Source organism: Neovison vison, chromosome 12, assembly GCF_020171115.1.
Source record: "Neovison vison isolate M4711 chromosome 12, ASM_NN_V1, whole genome shotgun sequence".
Lineage (NCBI taxonomy): Eukaryota > Metazoa > Chordata > Mammalia > Carnivora > Mustelidae > Neogale > Neogale vison.
Genome location: NC_058102.1, coordinates 39256953 through 39281730, shown reverse-complemented (window position 1 = coordinate 39281730; position 24778 = coordinate 39256953). Strand labels below are relative to the sequence as shown.

The following is a 24778-nucleotide window of genomic DNA, read 5'->3' as shown; positions in this document are numbered from 1 at the left end:
ATAATAAATACTATATAAATCCTAGCTACTAATATTTATAGCATAGATAAAAATTCACCAATCCACAAGGGAACCATGAGGTCCACAAAACGTACCAGTATCTCAATTATTTTTAAATTATCATTTTTTTGACATTCACATTCATTTGTAATATCCATTCACCAGAAGAACCACAGCTAGAACATACAGCTACTGTATGTCTTATAGCATTAGGTAAAATAAAGAATATATTAATAAAAAAACAAGACATTTTGAAAAGGAATATATTTCCTTAGAAAACACACAGTCCAAGAAACCTGGTTCCTCTTCAGTTACTAGAAGATACATTTGGTCTTTAGTCTGTAATTCTCACCTTTAAACAATCCAGCTGATTTTGGTTTGATCCCTAACCAAAAACCAAAGAAATTTCTTGTGACTCAGTGATTCTCAAAACACATGTGCAATCAAACAAGAACTACTGGTTTTAAAACAATGGTTATAGAGAAAGTGCCATTTAGAAAAAAAGTTGCAACATCTTAAAATCTTTGCATGAAATTTTTCTGAATAAATTATTTACCTTCCAAACCTAAATAGGTTCTATTTAATTTCCTATGAAAGAGCCTCAGAATCAAGTGACAACTAAAGGTTTGAATTTCTGTTTGGTAGTTCAAAGTAACAGATCTAAAATAATATCTGAGAAATAATCTGAAGATACAGTATCTTTTAAAAGTGATCCCTCTTTTTTTTTTCCACAAGAAGTGTAAGAAGGAGAGTTATCTGAAATCAAATGGGAAGTTGTGACACCACGTATGAATGAATGGCTGTGACTCACACTCAAGTCAGCTGGTAGATGTCTGAGGTGTGTGTCTTTTGTGTCTTCCTACATGGTTCAGTTAAGCTGGGTACAGTTTTACACGCTTACCTAGTGTTTCCGATGAACAAAATGGTGTCTTGACAAACACAAAAATCTGTGTTATGGCCAAACTGTTCCCTAATATATCCACTGGGGCAAATTCGAGTTTCCAAAAACATGTATTATAGCAGAACTGACAGGAAGATAATGCTGTTGTCATGTCTGTCCTAATAAAGAATTGAGGGACCCTGACTGGCTTAGTCAGAATAGCATGCAACTTTTTGATCTCAGGTCCATGTTGGGTATAGAGAGTACTTAAATAAATAAAAACTTAAAAATAAAAAATAAAGAAATTAAGGATCCCCAAAGGAGTTACAATGAGTTTCTCTGGTATATTTATGCTGTACTTCATGAAAGGGAGAAAAGAAGAGACTGCTCTATTGATATCAGCCATTCTATTGAAAACTTAAGAAGGAGCAAACCAGAATGCAAAATCATACATCCATTATGCCCATGGTCATTCAAATAAAAGCCTAAAAACTAAAGTGGAAGTAAAAAATTAAAATAATGTTAATAATGATTAACTTGGAGGGTAGTGTTATGAGTGGGCTTTTCCAATTCAAATCTTCCAATAGTGAGGACTGCCTTTAAAGAGAAGAAAACAATTTTTTTTTTAAAGATTTTGTTTATTTGACAGACAGAGATCACAAGTAGGCAGAGAGGCAGGCAGAGAGAGAGAGAGAGGGAAGCAGGCTCCCTGCCCAGCAGAGAGCCCGATGCGGGACTCGATCCCAGGACTCCGAGATCATGACCTGAGCCGAAGGCAGCGGCTTAACCCACTGAGCCACCCAGGCACCCAAGTAAACAATTTTTAAATCGTATAAAAATTCTACCCTGATCGCTTTTAGTAACAGCAAAAAATTATAAGGGAAGAAAAGTCCCAAAGAAGGTACACACATTAGAGTTATAGAAAGAAAGAGTAATAACATAAAACACTATAGATCTGAAATGGGATTTTGCACCTATGTTTTAGTTAAAACAATGTTTCTTCTTTCTAACATTCATATCCTGATGTGTCCATGCTCTTTGTAAAAGCAAAACCTTGTGGTGCCCAGGTGGTTCAGTCTGTTAAGCTTTAAGACTTGATTTCAGCTTCCTCTCCTATCAAAATCATCATCTAAATGACCTTGAGATTAGGCCCCTTGACAAGCTCTGTGAGGAGTGGGCTTCTCCCTTTGCACCACCCACCCTGCACTCACTGGGGAGCAGGTACCGTCTCTCACTCACTCAAATCTTTACAATAAAAAAATAAAGGAAAACCTTGTAATATTTCCTCTCTTGTAACTTAACTAATTTCTGCTCAGAGGCCATGTTGCAAAACAGAGGGTTCACTGAACTAAAGCCTTTTTCTTCACTTCGGAAAGAAGATACCTGTCCCGCTGCCTGATAGGATTACTGTTGGGTAATGTCTGTGAAGGTGCTTTGCATACCATTAAAAACTACATAAATGTAACCTAATGTTAAGGTTACTAGATGGGGGGAGGACTTAGAAGCATTTTTGACTCCATAATTACTTAATAAAACAATTAATACTGCATTAAATATATTTGTGAAAACAAAGAGACCAGTTAATTACAATGTGAGAATGAAAAAACTGAGTATTTGTCTTAAATCGCTTCCCTATTTTTTAATCAGAGCCATTCCTGACGGCTGAATTACATACATAAATAAAAATGGTAAATTATACACCCTGGTTAATCCTGTTCTTTGCAAGTCATTTAGAAGTGTCTTGCCTTTTGGGGGGGCAGTGTACGACAGTTTTATTTAGATATCACACTGAGTAGGGTAACCGGTCTTGCCTTTTTTAAAAAAAACCTTATTTTGACCAATGCACTATAAACTTAACGAAGTAGGCATATTAAGAAAAATCACACAATGAAAAACAAAAAAACCTACGAATATGTGATACTGATTCATTTTTCCTAAATCTTGAGCTGCAGAAATTTCATTACTCCCACCTCCAAATAGTTTCTAAATATGTTTTTTTTTAAAGATTTTATTTATTTGAGAGAGAAAGAGAGAGAGAGACAGGGCACAGGCAGGGGGAGGAGCAGAAGAAGAGGGAGAAGCAGACACCTCTTTGAGCAGGGAGCCCAATGTGGTACTTGACCTTGGGACTCCCCATGACCTGAGCCGAAGACAGCCACTTAACCGAGCCACCCAGGTGCCTCTAAATATGTTTTAAAAAGGAAATTAGTCCATATATAAGAGATGCCCGAGATAAACAAGAGTTGATTCAATAAAATACAGCCTAACTAGTACTTAACAGACTCAATTCTCAAAAAGTACATTCTTGCTATTTGTAAGAAAAATTAAATATTTAATTCATAATTTATAACAGCATGCATACAAACTAGTTCTGTGAGTTCTTGTATCCTCCAATGACTTTTTAAGAATTTGTCTAGCTGTGTACAGTATCTCATAAATTATTTGGTACAGTGGAAACATTTTCTAACATATGAGGCCAAATTTCTATTCTTTAGGCAGTTTTCCTTTTTTTAAATGCCCATTAGTCAGCAGACACCCTCACCAAGATCATCCATTCTCTAGTCCCTGCTACACGTGCTGACAGATTAATGAAAGTAATGAACTGCTGATGCACAATTTAACAAATTCCTTTAGATAAGTAATTAGTAATTTCAAATTAGATTCTAGATTTTATTTTTTTAGTTATTTTTCTCCTTTTTAAACAGTATTCAAACTACAAGTTGCTGTAAGTCAGGGAATAATGACTAGAAGCTTTAAAAAATGTTTGTTTTATAACAGAATTAAACAGGGCTAAACCTTTGAAAGCTGAAAATTAACAAAACATGCTCTAGGTCACGAAAACAAAAAAAGTATCAGTATAGCAACAGGTCCCAAGTAAAATAATGGTCTGAAAAGCTTAAAAATAGAAACATACATGATGGAAAACCAATCTTCTTCCTGATTTAACACAATGAAATGTAAATGAAGTATCTAATGAGTATTCATAAGAAAATTATTCCCTTGTTGATTCTACTTAACACTAATCTGAAGAGTGTCAATTATAATTCAAGGTTTACTATTTAATAAGTAAATATTTATACATTTATTAAGTTACTGAAGTTTATCTTTATCCCCAAACCCAAAAACTAATGATAAAAATGTTTCTGGTTTGAGAATGTGCCCTGGAAATAAGCCAAACCAAAGCTATTTGACCGGCAATAATTTCTAGCAAAAGAAATGAGATTCTTTCCAGTTTAAGGTACTCATGTTCAGTAAAAATTATTAAGCAATGTATAAATGTTAGACACTTTAAAAAGAATCACAGGTTTCATTATACCTAAATCAAAATTACTCAGAAATGAAAATTAAAACAGAAGCAGTAGCAAATATATTAAGTTCACCTGAGACCGTTTCACTTTCTTACAGTCAATAGTTGCTTATTTTGGTCTTTTTACCTTTTTCTACTACTAGTAGATATTATGGCCCATACTAAAAATTAAAAATTGGGTTTTGTTTATATGTAATAGTATTAAAATTAGAGCTCCTCTTAATCAATGTTTTATTTTAGAAGGAATATAGTAACTATAACTTTCAACCAAACACTTCAAACTTTAACATACAAATAGAGGAACTCGGTGGTTTTATATGTATAGATCTACATAGATGGTGCAGGCATGTGTATTCTGGAGTCAGGCTGTCTGAGTTCAAATCATGACTCTGCTAATGACTAACAAGCCTTATTCCCTAGTGAAATTATTCTACCTCTTGAATCCCACACTTCTCTCATCTACAAAATGAAAGTGAACATTGTATCTATTGTACCACCTTTTAAGACAATTGTGAGAATTGAATGAGATCGCTCTATGTAAAACACCTGAGACATTATAAGCACTTGATAAGGTTTACCACTATTCTATGATTATTAGCGCATGTATGACCATATCTTCTGTAACCTTTATGATGTCACTAGGGAAAGAGGAAGCTAAGAGCCCAACCATCTCCATTAAACAACTTCTCATATCTAATTCTGATTTTCCTCCTGTACATGTACATACATACTCAAACACATTTTCTGCTAAAAGTATTACTCATAGTGTAGAAGAATTGGTATTGTCTGAGTGTTCTGCAACCTCCCCAAAATTTTATGTTGAAATCCTCATGTTCAATGTGGTAGTATTAGGAGATAGAGCTTGGAGGTGTTTCAGAGGTTCTTAGGTCACAAACACAGAGTCCTCATGGATGGAATTAGTGGATAAAGCAATCTGAGAGAGCTCCTAGGCCCCTTCCTTACCACAGTAAGGACAGAGCAAGAGGTCTGCAACCGCGAAGATGGCCTTCACCAAAATCTGACCATGGTGGCTCTCTGATCCCTAACTGCCAGCCTCCAGAACCGTGAGAAAAGTAATTTCTGTTTAAGCCCTCCCTTTCTATGGTGTTTTGTTATGGCAGCCCAAGCTAATAAAGGTAGTATACTTATATTTTCAATGTTCAAATACAAAAGGGGTTATGATACTTAGTTTCTATTTTGCTTAATTTCATCAGTTCCATATAAATTCATGGTATGCACAGTTTTCAAAGACAGCAGGGTATAACAGAATAAGTCATGATCAAACAGACATTATTATACTCCTGCCTACAATGTAATTTCTTAACAGCACAATATTAAGGTTTCTTATTTTTCAACAAGCTGTTTGAAACAGTTCTACTTAGTTAAGCCATAGTCAGACAGATATTACAGTCACATCTATAACATGTTGTAAGTTAAAATTTAAGGAGTCTTACCTTTTATATCTGCCTGAAACTGTTCTAGATGGGTCCTGTAAAGCAATAATAATGACATCAATTTCGGTGTATGTGCAAGAACACAATTCCACATTACATAAAACAGTTAATAAATGATTTTGAAAGAAATTAATTTGGAACAAATATCACCGCCTTAAAAACTTGACACTTGATCTTAGCCAAAAGGCCGAAATCAATGCCAGTCAAACAAAGTAAGAGTCTACATCTGATTTCTCAGACAAAACCAAACACTTTTTAAAAATAGTATTTTTAATTTATAAGATTTTTAAAACTCAGAAAATTGAAAAAGGAAACATTATTCATCAACCAATCAGCTTAAATCACTTTGGAAGTCACTGAGCATTTAAAAACACAGACTACACACACACACACACACACACACACACACACGATTACATATACGTATATAATGTATCTCCCTCTTCTGCTTTTTTATACCCTCAATTAAAAAAGACTACCTCAAATACATATAATAATTAATGCTTATTTTAAAAGACAGCTAAAAATTAAAAGTAAGAAAGTATTGTTTATGCTGATAGTATGCTATCCAAAAGAAAGGCTGTTGTAAATTAACATTAACCACTGAGATGGGGAAATTATTACCTTGCAATTAACCAGGGATTTTTCTGTTCAATCTTTTTTTTTTTTTAAAGATTTTATTTATTTATTTGAGAGAGAGTGAGTGAGTGCCCACACCTGAGAGTACCAGGAGGAACACCAGAGGAGGTGAAGGAAGGTGGAAGAATCTAGACAGACAGTGCTGGGCTTGATCCCTTCACCCTGATCATGACCTGATCTGAAACCAAGAGTCAGACACTTAACCAAGTGAGGAACTCAGACACACCACTGAATCTTTTTTTTAAGATTTGATTTATTCACTTGAGAGAGAGAGAGAGAGAGAGAGAGAGACATCAAGAGACAGCATGAGCGGGTAGGAGAGAGAGAAGCACGCTCCCTGATGAACAGGGATCCTGATGCAGGGCTTAATCCCAAGACCCTAGTATCACGACCCCTAAGCATATGAGCCACTCTGGTGCCCCACCCTCTTTCAATCTTTTAATACTCCGGGCTCTCCAAATATTTTTTGCAGTTTCATTTTAATAAAACCTGTCAAAATGAAATGATGAGTCTTTTTAAAAATTGATCATTCTCTTCTTCTAGTTATCATTTAAAGTATTCAAGACTCTACAGTTAAAGAATGTCCCATGTTAAAATCAGAGAATCCACCCTTTTATAAATAAGATGACCAGATGCCAGACTAAAACAGCAAATACTGATTGCATGGTGCAATAAAGGACTCATCAATGTAGAGGAAACAGTATAGCAAACCACATGGTTTAGAGTAAGATTTAGATCCAAGTTCCAACCAGACAGGCTTCAGTAGCTATGAAGCAATGATAAGTTATTTAACTTCTCTCAGTCTCAGTTTCCTCATCTCTAAAATAGGTGTAACAATGTCTATGTTATTGGATTACGTGGGGATTAAAGGACATAAGTGAGTAAAAAAACTGCATAACTCCTTTACAATAGGCTTACAATTTAAAGTTTGAAGCGAAGATTTTTTTTTTTAAAGATTTTATTTGACAGACAGAGATGGCAAACAGGCAGAGAGGCAGGCAGAGAGATAGGGAAAGCAGACTCCCTGCTGAGCAGAGAGCCCGATGCGGGGCTCGATTCCAGGATGCTGGGATCATGACCTGAGCTGAAGGCAGCAGATTTAACCCACTGAGCCACCCAGGAGCCCCAAGATTTTTTTTTTTAAACTGGGATACAGAATAATCTTTACCAATTTTTCTATGTGGAATTTTAGTAAATCTGTTTCAATTGTTCCAAGTCAGTACATACCCATTACAACAGTCTAACCTACCTACTTAAATAAAAGTTTATCTCATTTTTTCATGTCTGATATATATCATATTTTCTGGAAGATGGGGATTCCCACCTTTGATAACTTTTTTGTCCCAACCCCCAGCTCAAATAGTATGGAATAAGTAATATGGGCAATGTATGAAAATAACCTCTCTAGTCACCTGCCACTATAGAAAAGTACCACTTTGGAATTAAGCAGTTGCAGAAAGTAACCAGGCTACAGATAGGATGCCAGAAGTGTCCGTATGTATGGGCTTGACCCCTAAACAGATTACCTTTGAGGAAGTTATGCTTTGACAGCTGGTTTAAAGACATTTTAACTCTCCCTACCCTGGCATCAGCTGTTCTTACAGAAGGGAGTAACAAAACCTACCAAGTAAACTTAAAAGAATTTATTAGTCTGTATTAAAGTGGCAGTACCTAAAGATAAGGCAGGTGAATCTTTGTACTTTATACATCAAACGTGTAAACGAATCATCTGTTTACAAAAATATTTCTTATAATCAACAAAAAATACTTTGTAAAACCTAGCTTTTCAGTTATTTTAAAAATCACAATAACTAGATTAAAATGTCTAATTACTTGCTGAAAAAGCATCTTACAAAGTACAGCATCCTTTCCTGATCAAAACTCTTCAAAGTGTAGGGAAAGAGGGTACATACCTCAATATCATCAAAGCCATCTATGAAAAACCCACCGCAAATATCATTCTCAATGGAGAAAAACTGAGAGCTTTTCCATTGAGGTCAGGAACACGGCAGGGATGTTCATTATCACCACTGCTATTCAACATAGTACTAGAAGTCCTAGCCTCAGCAATCAGACAACAAAAAGAAGGAAAAAGGCATCCAAACTGGCAAAGAAGAAATCAAACTATCACTCTTTGCAGATGATATGATACTTTATGTGGAAAACCCAAAGACTCCAAATCTGCTAGAACGTGTACAGGAATTCAATAAAGTGTCAAGATATAAAATCAACGCACAGAACTCAGTTCCATTTCTTTACACCAACCACAAGACAGAAGAAAGAGAAATTAAGGAGACAATCCCATTTACAGTTGCACCCAAAACCATAAGATACCTAGGAATAAACCTAACCAAAGAGGCAAAGAATCTATACTCAGAAAACTATAAAGCACTTATGAAAGAAATTGAGGAAGACACAAAGAAATGGAAAAATGTTCCATGTTCGTGGATTGGAAGAACAAATATTGTGAAAATGTCTATGCTACTTAGAGCAATCTATACATTTAATGCAATCCCTATCAAAGTCCCATCCATTTTTTTCAAAGAAATGGAACAAATAATCCTAAAATTTATACAGAACCAGAAAAGACCTCAAATAGCCAAAGGAATATTGAAAAAGAAAGCTAAAGTTGGTGCTCTCACAAATCCAGACTTCGAACTCTATTACAAAGCTGTCATCATCAAGACAGTATGGTACTGGCACAAAAACAGACACATAGATCAATGGAACAGAAGAGAGAGCCCAGAAATAGACCCTCAACTCTGTGGTCAACTAATCTTCAACAAAGCAGGGAAGAATGTCCAATGGGAAAGTCTCTTCAACAAATGGTGTTGGGAAAATTGGACAGCCACATGCAGAAAAATAAAACTGGACCATTTCCTTACACCACACATGAAAACAGACTCAAAATGGATGAAGGGCTTCAATGTGAGAAAGAAATCCATCATTATCCTTGAGGAGAATAGAGGCAGCAACCTCTTTGACCTCAGCCACAGCTACTTCTTCCTAGGAACGTCACCAAAGGCAAGGGAAGCAAGGGCAAAAATGAACTATTGGGACTTCATCAAGATCAAAAGCTTTTGCACAGCAAAGGAAACAGTTAACAAAACCAAAAGACAACTGACAGAATGGAAGAAGATATTTGCAAATGACATTATCAGATAAAGGGCTAGTATCCAAAATCTATAAAGAGTTTATCAAACTCAACACCCAAAGAACAAATAATCTAAAAACAAACAAACAAACAAAAAAACCCACAAATAATCCAATTAAGAAATGGGCAGAGAACATGAACAGACATTTCTGCAAGAAGACATCCAGATGGCAGCACATGAAAAAGTGCTCCACATCACTCAATATCAGGGAAATACAAATCAAAACCACAATGAGATACTACTACCTCACACCAGTCAGAATGGCTAAAATTGACAAATCAGGAAATGACAGATGCTGGCGAGGATGCAGAGAAAGGGGAACCCTGCTACACTGTTGGTGGGAATGCAAGCTGGTGCAGCCACTCTGGAAAACAGCATGGAGGTTCCTCAAAAAGTTGAAAATAGAGCTACCCTATAACTCAGCAATTGCACTACTGGGTATTTACCCTAAAAATACAAATGCAGTGATCCGAAGGGGCACGTGCACCCAAATGTTTATAGCAGCAATGTCCACAATAGCCAAACTATGGAAAAAACCTAGATGTCCATTGACAGATGAATGGATAAAGAAGATGTGGTATATATATGCAATGGAATACTATGCAGCCATCAGAAGAAATGAAATCTTGCCATTTGTGACGACGTGGATGGAACTAGAGGGTATTATGCTTAGCGAAATAAGTCAATAGGAGAAAGACAACTATCATATGATCTCCCTCGTAAGAAAAGGGGAGGTGCAACGTGGGGAGTTTGGGGTAGGAAAAGAATAAATGAAACAAGATGGGATTGGGAGACAAACCATAAGAGACTCTTAATCTCACAAAACAAACTGAGGGTTGCTGGGGAGAGGGGGGTAGGGAGAGAGTGGTAGGGTTACTGACACTGGGGAGGGTATGTGCTATGGTGAGTGCTGTGAAGTATGTAAACCTGGCGATTCACAGACCTATACCCCTGCAGCTAGTAATACATTATATATTAATAAAAAAATAAAAAAAATAATTTAAAAAAAGTCTAATCACTGATTATTTAGAAAAAGCAAAAATTCTAGGCTCATGTGTATCCAAAATACATTTTATTGAATGCATATGATGATTTCATATGAAACTTTAACCTCTAAATTTTCACAAACAGTACTCAACTAACATTTTATAAAGGTTGTCATTTACAAATTTCCCTAATCTTACTCTACATGAACTAAACAAAGACATAACACTAAATGATGTCTGCCTAAATATGCATTAGAAAAAATGTTAATTCCATAGATTCCAAAACAACACTCTCTCTCAGTTTGGTTATAACGGAAATATTTTAAAACACGACATCAGCTTGATTGCCCAGACTACCTTTTCCTGAAAGAAGTAACCACAATTGCCAAATGAGAACAGCCTTTATTGGATTTACTGATTTGTGGGTTACCAATAACACTGATTGAAATGATATGAACATTGCAATAAATAATATTTATGAAGCTTAACACGGGTATTTTCCTGAATATGGTAAATTTTGATTAATACAGAGTTAGAGCAGAATTTTTAAAAATACAGAAATATGAAATGAAGGATGTTTTCAGCAACACTAAGCTACAGTGGCACTGTAATAATTTTATACTCTGACCCAATTATAAATGACTTAAAGTCAATATCAGAGAAGTTTCTAGTTGAATGTACTAATAGGAAGTTATATAAGATCAGTTTTCCATATTTCTTGCAGTTTTTTTTTAAAACAATTAGTCACTTAGAACATATCTCAATCAAGTTTCATACAGTATTTTCTATACAGCTAGTATAGAAATCAGTAAAATAAGAATTCTGATCAAATCATTCCATGTTTATATCCAAGATGTGTAAACAATTAGAATTTAAGCTTATTTCTAGATAACCACTGTTTCAATAGTGAGGATTCTGAAGCAGAGAGAAGACACTTAAGCTTATTCTATATTGGTAGATTTAAATAGGGTATTTTATTAGATTATATATTTTGTAGCTAAATGTTATTTACAGTAATTCTAGTAATCAAATTACATTCCTTAACAATGGAATGTTCCCCAAACTGGACAGACTATATTAGTATGAGAACTAGTACCAGAAGAAATTGGGAGGAGTGGTAGTAGTCTGCTTCTCATGTGCATTCAATATGGTCAATTACAGATGGAGTTTAAAGAGATTTCTAACCTCTATCCAAAGAAAAAACTGAGCATTTCTTGAATGAGAAATATTAGACAGAAAAAGCAAAATCAACCTCTATACTGCAGCAAGAGTCACCTACAATTTTAAGAAGGAAAATGCTTGATGTTTTTACACATTAATACACAAATATAAACTTCACCTCAGATGTTTTAACAAGAAATCTCTGTATTCCTGTGGCAATAAAGACTTACAAACAAAGGATGACAACTCGGCAATTATGATACCTGTTAAAGTTGACAATTGCATTCTAAATGGGGGCGGGAGGTAAAAGAAATACCAGTATCACTGAAACCAGTTATAAGAACTACAACTGCTAAGAGTGACATTGATCTTAAAAGTTTCAAAGACTATGTAATTAGACCTTCCAATAACCCCAAAGCCTGTTATACAACTGATTTAAATATGCTTTGCCTGAAATAATCTCCCTTGCAATGGGATGGTTTATATTACTAAAGGGAGGGGTAAAGACCTATACAGCACTTAGAAAATGTTGGCAAGACACAAACTGTTTTGTGTAAGTTTAAATAAAACATGCTGCTTTAGTCAAGCTTAGAATGGTCAATGAGGAAATCCCATGAATTGTCTTTACAGGTGCAGTGGCAGATCAGAACTAAAGTATAAACAAATATAAAAGCATATGTGAAATAAGATCAGAGAAAATCCAAGACCAGCTAAATATAGCAAAACAATACTGAAGTTATTCAAATAAACTAATTACTGACAAAGCCACAGCCCTCAATAAAATTATGGCATTACATGCTAACTGGCTCTCAGGACTAACTTACAGGACTTATACTGGTAGACATAATGTAGCAAGATATACTGCTGAAGATGAATGCAGAACAAAATATCTGCAATGTGTAACTGATAAAAATAGCTAAGAAAATGAAAAACAAAACAAGAACTTTAACAAATTAACAAAGATTTTAAAAGGAAAAACTCATCATTCCCCTTCCTTTCTGAACGATTCAGTCCTAAAACCATTAGGTAGGGCAGAGCTAGATGGAGAGGAAACATAGTGGCCCAAACCAGGGTATCAGAGTACTGGAGCCCTATATGAAGAAGAGCTGCCTGGCACAGAGAATCACAGTGTAACAATGTCAGAAGCAAGTCCCATATAGGGAATATCAAGAGGCCCAAGTAGGGTGTGAGGGTCATTCATTCAGGAGAACAGAGAACAGGTGGCAGAGAACAGAGTTTTAGGGCTCCAGAAGAGTACAAAAGCAGAATGGCACAGAAGTTTGCAGCCCTTGCAGAGAGCCTCTCTACAGAAAGATTAACAGGGATGATATGCCAGAGCCAAAACATGATGAAGAGAGTGTCCACATTGAATGGTATTCTGGTCTGAAGGTGTCAAAACCCAATCAGGTTGATGATGGGTCTCCATGGAGAAGCAAATCAGCATGAGTTCTTAGAATCTGAACATGAACAAGGACCCTAGGAAGGGCAGCCTATCATAAGATGACAGAAGCTAAGCTGTATAAGGAGGGAATCCCAGGGTGGGGGGGGGGGGGTGTGTGTGTGATCCAGTGTGGGGAGTCACAATTCAAGCAGGGTATGGAGGGCATCCTACAGCCTTGCATAGGATGCCCAAGCCTGAAGAGGGTCAGCAAGAGTTCATGCACAAAGAAAGCCACCATGTGATGTCAGGACCCACTTGTGGTGAGGAGGGTATAAATATGGGGAAGGGGTGGCAATGGGAGATAAGTTACATAAAAGGGGATTGAACAAATAAGAAAATATTAAGGATAACGGGAAACAAGTTTCTCAATGTCACAAAAGGGAGTTACAACTACTAGAATAAATTATAGTATTAGATTGGAAGTTATCAGCATAAATTAGTTTCAGTATCTACACAGATGTAGGCAGGTGGGCAGACAGAAGACAGATATGTATATATACAGATATACATATATTCTGTAGGTCTATACACAGAGACGGACCAGGAATGGTGACATTTCAGTATCATAAACAAACCTACAGCCCAGATCGTGGCTTCAAAGTACTTTCTAGTGAAAGGAATCGGAGCTCCTTAGCTTCTCAAAGAAATGGCTACTTCCAATGTCCGTGTAGGAAAGTTAAAAATGAGCCTGTTAACATCATATTATGCCAAGTAGTAGTCCAAGAATGATGGAGATGTGGCAAAGGATACAAAAGCTCAAAAGAGTTTCCACTGGCAAAATCTGGGATAATTTGAACACCAAAATAAAGAATAATGGTGTAGTAGGCAGAATAATGACCCTCAAAAATGTCTATGTCCTAATTCCTGTAACCTTCAAACATATTAGATAATCCGACAAAGGGAAATAAAGGTTGCTAATCAACAACCTCAAATAGGGAGATTATCCTAGATTGTCTGACTGGCTCAATGTAATCACAAGATTCATTAAAAGTGGAAGACAGAGGCAGAAGAAGGTCAGAGGGAGATATGATTAAGAAGAAAGGTCAGAAGGACAAGATGCAGGAAGTACTCAACCTACCGTTGCAGGCTTTGATGGAAACCTTCTCCTCGCTCATGCTCTCTCTCACTGTCTCTCTCTCTCAAATAAATAAATAAAATCTTTAAAAAAAAAAAAAAAGAAAAGAAAAAAAAGAAGGAGGATCATAATCCAAAGAATGTGGGTAGTCACTGAGAAAGAGCTAAACAAGGTAAGAAAATGGATTCTCCCCCTAAAGCCTCCAAAAATGAATGTAGTCCTATTTTCGCCTTTGAAGCCTTTGATTTTAGTCCTTGATTTTGGCCAATTAGAACCGTGTTGGACTACCAAATTATAAAATTGTAAGATGATAAGTTTGTGCTGTTTTTAAGACAACAAATTTGTAGTAATTTGTTACAGGAGCAACAGTAAACTATTAGATTGTAACAGGGTACACAACCCATCAGATAAAATAGGTAACAGTGAGTCAATACAGATATACAGATATAAAGGCAGGAAGATGATAAAGTTTGATGGAGATTAAGATATCTACATGGTTCAAAGCACTTACCCACAAAATACTTTTTTTTTTTACTGTTAAAGGACTCATTTGATCATCAGTTCCACAAAATACTTACTAAGAAAGGGAAAGTGAAGCCTGAAAAAAAAAACTACCTTAATCATATGACCAGACTGATCAGCAGCCATGAGGGGACAAATTACAATTATGTGTGAACTGACAGGATACATAATGAGAAGAATATAGCATTAATTCTGTGATATTCCTGACAGAGATCTATAACCTGAATCTAGAAGTAAATATCAGGTAACCCAAACTGAAGGTATATCATAAAGTAACTGCCCTGTAGCCCTATAATCTTTTATTATTTTTAAAGATTTTATTCATTCATTTGAGAGAAAGAGAGAAAGCACAAGCAAGGGGAGAGGCAGGGAGAGAGGAAATCAGCAGACTCCCTGCTGAGCAGGGAACCCGATCAGGCTATCGATCCCAGGACCTTGGGATCATGACCTGAGCTGAAGGCAGACGCTTAACCATCTGAGCCACCCAGGCGCCCACCCTATAATCTTTTAAAGTGGGAAGATTAGGAAATTTATTTTTTTTAAAGATTGATTGATTGACTGATTTGACAGAGAGAGAGAAAGAGCACAAGCAGGGAGAGTGGCAGGCAGCGGGAGAAGCAGGCTCCCCACCAAGCAGGAAGCCCAATGTGGGGCTCCATCCCAGGGTCCTGGGATCATGACCTGAGCCAAAAGCAGACATTTAACCAACTGAGCCACCTAGGCCCCCCACAATAAGACATTTAAAGAGAGATTGCTTTAGATTAAAGGAAACTAAAGGGATAACAGCAACTAAATGCAACACCTGATTTGGAATGAGATCCTTCTGCTATACTTTGGAATATCACTGGGATAACTGGTGAAACCTGAATAAGGTCTAAATATTAAATGGTAAGAATGTATTATTTTTAATTTTCTATTTTTAAGAGCCATGTTGTTGTTATGTAGGCGACTCTGTTTGTAGAAAATACTCAGTAAAGGAAAGAAAGGCTCTTTCCTTTCTCTGTGGCAGCCATCAGCTCAAAGGTAAGCCAAGATGGGCAAAATTGTTCCTACCAATCAGAAGTCCATTCAGGAACTATGGAGGAAGACGTAGTCCACTACAATGTACTTTATTCTCAGGGTGCACTGCTGGCAGTACCACCAGCTCTCTGCACTCCATGGGGCCCCTGCTCAACCTGGCCCAATAAAGCGCACAGACTAGGGTACAATGCCAAGCAAAGTTACGTCATATTTAGGATTCGTGCACAATGTGGTAGCCACAATGCTCAGTCCCTACAGGTGTGACCTACGGCAAGCTTGTCCACCATGGTGTTAACCAGCTAAAGTTTGCCTGAAGCCTTCAGTCTGTTGCAGAGGAGTGAGCTGGACACCACTGTGGGCATCTGAAAGTCCTAGAAATTCTTACTTGATTGGCCAAGATTCCATATACAAATTGGGTTATCCTCATTGATCCATTCTATAAAGCTAGCAAAAGAAATCCTGACACCCAGTGGATCACCACACCAGTCCACAAGCACAGGGAGACACAAAGGCTGACATCTGCAGGCTGCAAGAATGTGGCCTTGGAAAGGGTCACAAGTTTCACCACACTAATGGTGGTTCTCGCTGTGCAGCATGGGGTAGCTCCACCATTACTGCTAATATAAGTAATGTTTGTAAAATTAAAAGTGTTCTTTGTCAAAATTAGTTGTCTGCAGAATGTTCCATGAATGCACTGTCAAATTATGAAAGTTAAAGTGCAATAATGTTTGAAGACTAAAAGTGAGGGTGAGGGTATATCTTGTTTCTTATAAGAGAAACGCTTTTATCTTTGCTCTATCTTATTAAGGTGTTTATATGTCAGTGTTTAAAATGCTATTTGGTATAACAGGTATAATACAAATTCGGTAAAAGCGAAATGCAGAAGTTAGCCATGTAGATTTGCTGGTGCGTGTAATGAAACCTACAGCTTCACTGTAGGCTGATGTTCACTGTACATCATCCAAGATGATGTGATGCTCTGCTAGTTTATTCTCAAATGGCTGTTTTTAAGGGTTTGGTAGAAACAATTTTTTTTTTTTTTTTAAAGATTTTATTTATTTGTTTGTTTGAGAGAGAGCATTTGGGGGGGGGGTGTCAGAGGGAGAAGCAGATTCCCCACAGAGGTGCCTGGTGCTATTTGAGTATACCAAAGTGGCATGACCAAGAATTAAAATTTTAATTCTTAATAAATTTTTAAAAAGACTTTATTTATTTATCTGACAGAGATCACAAGTAGGCAGAGAGGCAGGCGGAGGGGTCGGGAAGGAAGTAGGCTCCTTCCTGTCAGGCTGAGCAGAGAGTCTGACGACCGGCTCCATCCCAGGACCCTGAGATCATGACCTGAGCCGAAGGTAGAGGGCTTAATCCACTGAGCCACCCAAGTGCCCCCTTAATAAACTTATTCTTAATAAAAATACTGTATTGTCTCTATTTCAATAAATTAAGCCTCTATCTTCACCTGGAATATACCCAGATTTAACTTCAATTTTGTTAAAGGATACAAAGATATTTTAGACTATGAATAGTCACACAGATACTGAGAGAAACATGGCTTATTAGCTTACACCATGTCATAATAGGGTAGGTACTTCTAGTAACAGCAACTTAGATACAAAGAACAGATAAACTTGCATCATTTCATCATTCTTCCCATCAGTGTATCTGCCTCAAAGAGCAGATGACAAAGAAATTTTGCACCTGCATTTCCAAACTACCTCAAAATATTTGCCTCTTTCAAATGCCTTTTTATCATAACCTTACAAAGCAATAGAGTTTATATTTAATTTTTTTCATTAATAAAATGGGGTGATATTCGATCTGCTCAGAAATGCCTTTTAAAATGATATATAATAAAATGCATTTAAATAGTCAAAACTGGAGGCACCTGGCTGCCTCAGTCAGAAGAGTATGTAACTCTTGATCTCAGGGTCACATGTTTGAGCCCCACACTGGGTACGGGAGGTTACTTAAATAAATAATTTTTTTTAACATCAGAAGATGACAGAATAGTTTATGAACTCAATCATCAAATTAACATAAGATTAGATTATATAACAATCATTCCCAAATTCCAATTTAAATTAAACAATTCTGCAGAGTAGTTTGCTTTCTACTGAGGCATTCTAATACGATCAACTCCCAGTTTTCTTTGCCACAAAAACCCAAAATAACAGCTAATTTGAAATTGAGTTTAATTTTACTTGTATAATTATACAGAAGTGCAGATGTTTCTGGCAATTCACAATACTACATACAGTTCATTCTTTAGTTGCTATATAATTCTAATGCAATATCAGCCTAGAGCAGAACTGTCCACTCAAAAGCTTACTAATTCTAACTTTATTAAGAGCAAAGAGGAAATTATTTTTCCTAGCTATCACTGATCAGGAACCAAGAACCATACATACTTGTATTTGAACAGAAGGAAAGTCAATGATTAAATCCACTGAAAATACTTAAATGGAGCAGATGTAACCAAAAGGAGAATGGAAAAATTATTAAAAGCTACTTAAAAATGATTGTTAAAATAGCAACTGACATCCTAGTATTTTTAGATATTCATTTATAAACTAAAAAATTTTTAAAAATAGATTTTTAGGGGTGCCTGGCTGGCTTAGTTGGTTGAGCACGTCACTCTTCATCTTAGAGTTCACAATCAATCAACATATAGTAACTCATAATAAAATGAATTTTTAAGGTAATTCTTTTAAATTAAATTTAAATAAATAAATACTCACTTGTAGCAGGTAGGAACTGCCTGGATCTAATAAGCTGACAGCTTCATTCTGCATCGTGTTCTGTTGTGTAATTGCATCCTCACGTTTCCGCTCTTTCTGCCCTGCTTCATCATCTTCATATTCATCTAAGCACTAGAAGAAAAAATAGTTTCCATTTTATTTCCAGATAATACTAACAGATTGTATTGACAGTATGTGAAGATACATTTGGATAGCATTAAAGAAGTATCTGTGCATTCAGAAACTAATTTATGTGATAATGGTGTTCCTTTCAGTAATATGTACATTTAATTCCTGTAAATTAAATTATCTGCTTAAACCCCAAACTCCACATTCACACCCCTGACAACTTATCTTTCCTCTAGACTCTAAATAGCAGTGAGAAAGCTTGCTTAAAAGGCAAGGTTCTTTCTTTCACATTCATCCAACAAGTAAATGAAAGGTGTCTATCTTAAAAAAGGCACTTTTCAGAGGGTAACAAATGATATACCCAAGACATGGAATTTATAGTCTAGTGGGAAGTTAACACAGAAGATGTAAGATATACAGAGATATAGATATAGATGCAAATAACTCAATGATAAAGGCCATTTCCCAGCTTAGTACTACCTAAAAGTATACACAGAAAGAGTATTTTCACCTGGGGAATAGTCTTCTATAAAAACTCTGTAGGTGATACAACATGGGGGCTTAAGTGGGTAGGAGAAGAATCAATGAAACAAGATGGGATAGGGAGGGAGACAAACCATAAGTGACTCTTAATCTCACGAAACAAACTGTGGGTTGCTGGGGGGAGGGGGGTTGGGAAAAGGGGGGTAGGGTTATGGACATTGGGGAGGGTATGTGCTTTTGGGTAAATTGGAAGGGGAGATGAACCATGAGAGACTATGGACTCTGAAAAACAATCTGAGGGGTTTGAAGTGGCGGGGGGGTGGGAGGTTGGGGTACCAGGTGGTGGGTATTATAGAGGGCACAGCTTGCATGGAGCACTGGGTGTGGTGAAAAAATAATGAATACTGTTTTTCTGAAAATAAATAAATTGAAAAAAAAAAAAAAACTCTGTAGCAGAGTTTATAATTTAAAAGATGGGTAAAATTTAGAACTGCGGATATAGAAAAAAGAAAATTTGAGATGGTGGGAAGAGCAAATGAAAAGGTTGTTGCTAAAAAGCTGAATCAACATCTGCATTATCAATTTCCATACCCTACAGAAAAAAAAGTCATAAATAGAAACAAATTTCTATTCATTACAGCCATTGTGGAATGGGCTATCTGTTCCTTGCAAATGAACACATTCCTTTTTTTTTTAAGATTTTATTTATTTCTTTGAGAGAGAGAGAACAAGAGAGCACAAAAGCAGAGGGAACAGCTGAGGGAGAGGGAAAAGCAGGCAGCCCTAAGTGGGAGTCGATCCCAAGGACCTGGGATCACGACTTGAGCCAAAGGCAGATGCTTAACCAACTCAGACACCTAGGCACCCCTACAACTGAAAACATTCTTAACCAATATCGCCCTAAAGGGTTCTGTGAGACATGAAAAATAATGTTTCAGCAGGCAGCCTGTAAATAAGAAGGCACTAACAAAAGAAACAGGACCTACAAATTATAAAAAGAGAAAAAAATTTAAGTTACATCACTGGGAAAACCAAGAAGGGACACTAGAGTGTCTGGAATAGAAGGGACACAGTAGATAAGCAGCACATTCAAAGACACAAGGTTCAAGATGGGGGATATGGAAGAAAGCGCCTGAGATGGAGTCTTAAAAATTACAATGATATGGAAAGGAAGTGAGGGGAAAGAATGAAATCCCCTGCTCTCCCTATAATGGAACTGACTGTGTGTACAGGTGTCATCTGGCCCTAAATGGGACTTAGGTTATAGGTACCAAAAAAAAATTATGATATTGAGGCTACTTGACTCTGAACCAGAAGACTAGTGTATTCGGTCATGATTCATGAAATTACAGCAGGCTAACATGGTTAGTTTGTAAGCAGATGAGATCTCAAACCCTTCACAGCTCTTGACAGAGGTGAAGACTGGAAAGGCAATGCTCTGATCACAAAATTGGAAGGGGAGATGAACCATGAGAGACTATGGACTCTGAAAAACAATCTGAGGGGTTTGAAGTGGCGGGGGGTGGGAGGTTGGGGTACCAGGTGGTGGGTATTATAGAGGGCACAGCTTGCATGGAGCACTGGGTGTGGTAAATAAATAATGAATACTGTTTTTCTGAAAATAAATAAATTGGAAAAAAAAAAACACAAATAACCTGACAAGTGTGGACTTTTCACTACGTAACACAGAAAGATGTTATGGTGCTACAATTCCCTGGAATATAAGTAAAACATAATTAAAACTGATGCAGGGGTGGGGGGCACGTGGGAGGCTCAGATGGTTAAGCATCTGCTTTGCGCTCAGGTCATGATCTCCAAATCCTGGGATCCAGCCCCATGTCTGGCTCCTGGCTCAACAGGGAGTCTGCTTCTCCCCACCCCCTGACAGTGGTCTCTCTCTCTTTCTCAAAAGAATAAATAAAATCTTAAAAAAAAAACTGATTTTGGAAATAGAACCTATATAAAAAGCAGTTCAGAGTGGAAATTAACAGGGACCAAAAGTGGAGAGTAGACAACAAAGCAGACAATTTGATCCTATGAAAAATACCATATCCTAGGTAGAACACAGAATCAGTTAAAAGAAATCTAGTAAAGGGTTCTAAACTTTAAGAAACTAGTCCCAATTAGAAAAAGAATCTCTCTTAGGCTCTTTAGAGAACCTTTCTCAGACCAACAGATGGTATCATGTTTAACAGCAAAATATCAATAAAATTTAAAAGCAAAATCAGACTTAAAACACTGATATCCATTCTACTATAAACAGAGTTATTAACATCATTCTGGAGGTGCTATCTGATAAATCCAGGTAAGAAAAATAAAAGATTTTAGCAATAGGAAGAAGGCAAAATTCCATCACTTCAGATGATACAATTTTGTTGAAATAATATAAAAATCTTAGAATTATTAAAGTTCATTACAATGGTTTTTATAGACGTATGCAAAAATTGCTTCCCAAAGTAACATCAACAGCCAGACTGTATAATTTTAATAATAATTATAAAAATAAACCAAAAAACTTTATGAAAAAAACTACACAATTAAAATCAATTCTTACATTGAGAAAAACCTAATATTGTGAAGATGTCAATTATCTGTAAGCCAATTTATAAGTTGAATAAAAATTCCAATCAAAATCTTAAGGAAATTATTTGGAAAGTAGGGGTAACCATCTGGATAAATACATAAACATCCAGAAAACTTAACTTTTTAACTTTTAACTTTCTAACTTTAACTTTTTGTCATAACTTTTTTTTAAAAAAAGTTATGACAAAACAATCATTCTAACATTAAAATATATAAAACCACAATAATAAAAACTTTGTAATCGAGGTCCTAGAATAGAAAAGAGAATAAAGTAAAGGAATTTCTCAATACACATTACTGAGATAAAAGGTCAATCATTTAATGCAAAGTGGGGGCTGAGAAGCAAGTGTATAAGATCTGGAAAAAATAAAGAGTAATCTCATCTCTAGGCTTCTACTCCGTGAAAAGAATCATCTCATTCTCCAGTACCTGGACTGCAAAAACCCCTGACCTTGGGATCAAATGTCAGTAGTATAACGCTAGAACTCTTAAATCCTAACGTAGTGTAAACAAAATTAAAGCTGAATCAGATAGCCATGAACTCCCTGAGCACTGGAATATTATTTTATTAATCTTTGTTTTCATTTTCTGAGATCCAGTCCCTCAACACAAACCTCCCTTCCTTCCACTACCTCAATAAATGTATGCTCCCTTACCAACACTTTAAAAAGAAGAAAAAAAAATTCAGTAAATGCTTGATAAATGAATGAATGAGTTACCAAGATGAAACAAATCAGGGAGATGGACTATAGCACCTCAAGATAAAATAGAACATTCTTTTCTGTGGCAACACTGTTACCCACTGACCTGGGAGCCTATTCATCACACACGATCTCTGAGAAGAATGTGCGCATATTACTTCCAGGCAGCTTGGATTATATGATGAATCACAACTTCCCTCCAAGGTTCTAATTCTCTAAGCTATCTTATGTAACTGGGATAAATACACCTAGAGGAAACTTTGGTGGAAATGGTGAGAAGAAAGAATGAAAGCAAAAAAGAATTGAGTTAGTGGACCAAAGTGGGTTAAAACATTTTCCACTTCTATTGCTTTTTTTTTTTTTTTAAGATTTTATTTATTTATTTGACAGATCATAAGTAGGCAGAGAAGCAGGCAGAGAGAGAGAGAGGAGGAAGCAGGCTCCCCACTGAGCAGAGAGCCTGATTTGGGGCTCCATCCCAGGACCCTGGGATCACGACCTGAGCGGAAGGCAGAGGCTTTAACCCACTGAGCCACCCAGGTGCCCCTCCACTTTTATTTCTTGCAAAGATTAAGAATTCTCTACATGCACAGCTGATGGTATCCTTAATGGAGACAGAGTTATTTTGTTTTTTTTTAAAAAAACATTTTTTCATTTTTAAGTAATTTTTAAGTAATCTTAAAAATTAAATTAATTTTTAAGTAATCGCTATACCCACCATAGGGCTCAAACTTACAACCCCCAGATCAAGAGTCACATGCTCTATTTACACAGCCAGTCGTCCCAAGAGTAATTTTTTTTTTAAAGATTTTATTCCTTTATTTGACAGAAATCACAAGTAGGCAGAGAGGCAGGCAGAGAGAGAGAGGAAGGGAAGCAGGCTCCCTGCTGAGCAGAGAGTCCAATGCGGGGCTCAATCCCAGAACCCTCAGATCATGACCTGAGTGAAAGGCAGAGGCTTAACCCACTGAGCCACTCAGGCGCCCCCAAGAGTAATTTTAAAATAGGTACTAGCAAGAGAGAACCAAAAAGAACTCAAAAATGTTTTAAAGTTTATTTCTGGGCACTTGGGTGGCTCAGTGGTCAAGCCTCTGCCTTTGACTCCAGTCATATCTCAGGACCCTGGGATCAAGCCCTGTAACAGGCTCTCTGCTCATCAGGGAGCCTGCTTCCCCTCCCCTTCTGCCTGCCTCTCTGCCTACCTGTGATTCTGTCAAATAAATAAATAAAATCTTTTTTAAAAATTCAGTTTCTTTCTACTAATCAAAAGCTTTTTATCTGAGAGAGAAAAAGATGAGATGAAAATAAATGCTGGTTCTATATTATAATTACACCAACGTGTAACTCAATGCACTCTCTTCCCAGCTCTTATTTCTAGATAAATGTAATCACGTCAAAGTTACTGTGACCTTTTATATAGAATAGAGAGAACTGCATGAGAACAGGGTTAACAATTATTTTAAATTGAAACCAAAAAGCTTTATGAAATGACATTTTTTAAACAAAGTGAGAGTAAGTATCATTGATTGTCACCAAGCTCTTTACTATTCCCCAAACTGCATTTTGGAGCACCAGTATTTTGGCAAATAAAACTCCTGAATAAAACAAAAGTATGATTTCTCTCTTTTTTTTTTTGTGGCCATATAATATACCTTGTCTTTATTTCCTTCTTTTCAGTGTTCCAGAATTCATTGTTTATGCACCACACCCAGTGCTCCATGCAACATGTGCCCTCCATAACACCCACTACCAGGCTCACCCAACCCTCCACCCTCCTCCCCTCCAAAACCCTCAGTTTGTTTCTCAGAGTCCACAGCCTCTCACGGTTCGTCTCCCACTCCAATTTCCCCCAACTCACTTCTCCTCTCCATCTCCCCATGTCTTCCGTGTTATTCCTTATGCTCCACAAGCAAAACCATATAATTGACTCTCTCTGCTTGACTTATTTCACTCAGCATAATCTCCTCCAGTCCCGTCCATGTGGGGTATTCATCCTTTCTGATAGAGGCATAATACTCCATTAGTATATATAGACCATATCTTCTTTATTCATTCATTCGTTAAAGGGCATCTTGGTTTTTTCCACAGTTTGGTGACTGTGACCATTGCTGCTATGAACATTGGGGTATTGATGGCCCTTCTTTTCACTACATCTGTATCTTTGGGGTAAATACCCAATACTGCAATTGCAGGGTCATAGGGAAGCTCTATTTTTAATTGCTTAAGGAATCTCCATACTGTTTTCCAAAGTGGCTGCACCAACTTGCATTCCCACTAACAGTGTAAGATGGTTCCCCTTTCTCCATACCCTCTCCAAACATGTTGTTTACTGTCCTAACTTTGGCCATTCTGACTGTTTTAAATGTGTTATAAGGTGGTATCTCAATGTGATTTTGATTTGAATCTCCCTGATGGCTAATGATGATGAACATTTTTTCATGTGTCTGTTAGCCATCTGTATGTCTTTCTTTGGAGAAGTGTCTGTTCATGTCTTCTGACCACTT

General features: G+C 36.7%; 1 protein-coding gene and 1 pseudogene across 1 annotated transcript in view; one reads left to right on the top strand and one right to left on the bottom strand.

Annotated features, from left to right (window-relative positions):
- The window catches only part of PAWR (pro-apoptotic WT1 regulator), a 114276-nt gene that overhangs the window by 24815 nt on the left and 64683 nt on the right, over positions 1–24778 (bottom strand). The window contains exons 2-3 of the mRNA XM_044228882.1: positions 18379–18510; positions 5642–5676 (exon numbers count right to left, since the gene is read on the bottom strand). Coding sequence (XP_044084817.1) covers positions 5642–5676; positions 18379–18510 — 167 coding nt within the window. The remainder of the gene's footprint in view (positions 1–5641; positions 5677–18378; positions 18511–24778) is intronic.
- Positions 15654–16307, top strand: LOC122892267 (annotated as a pseudogene).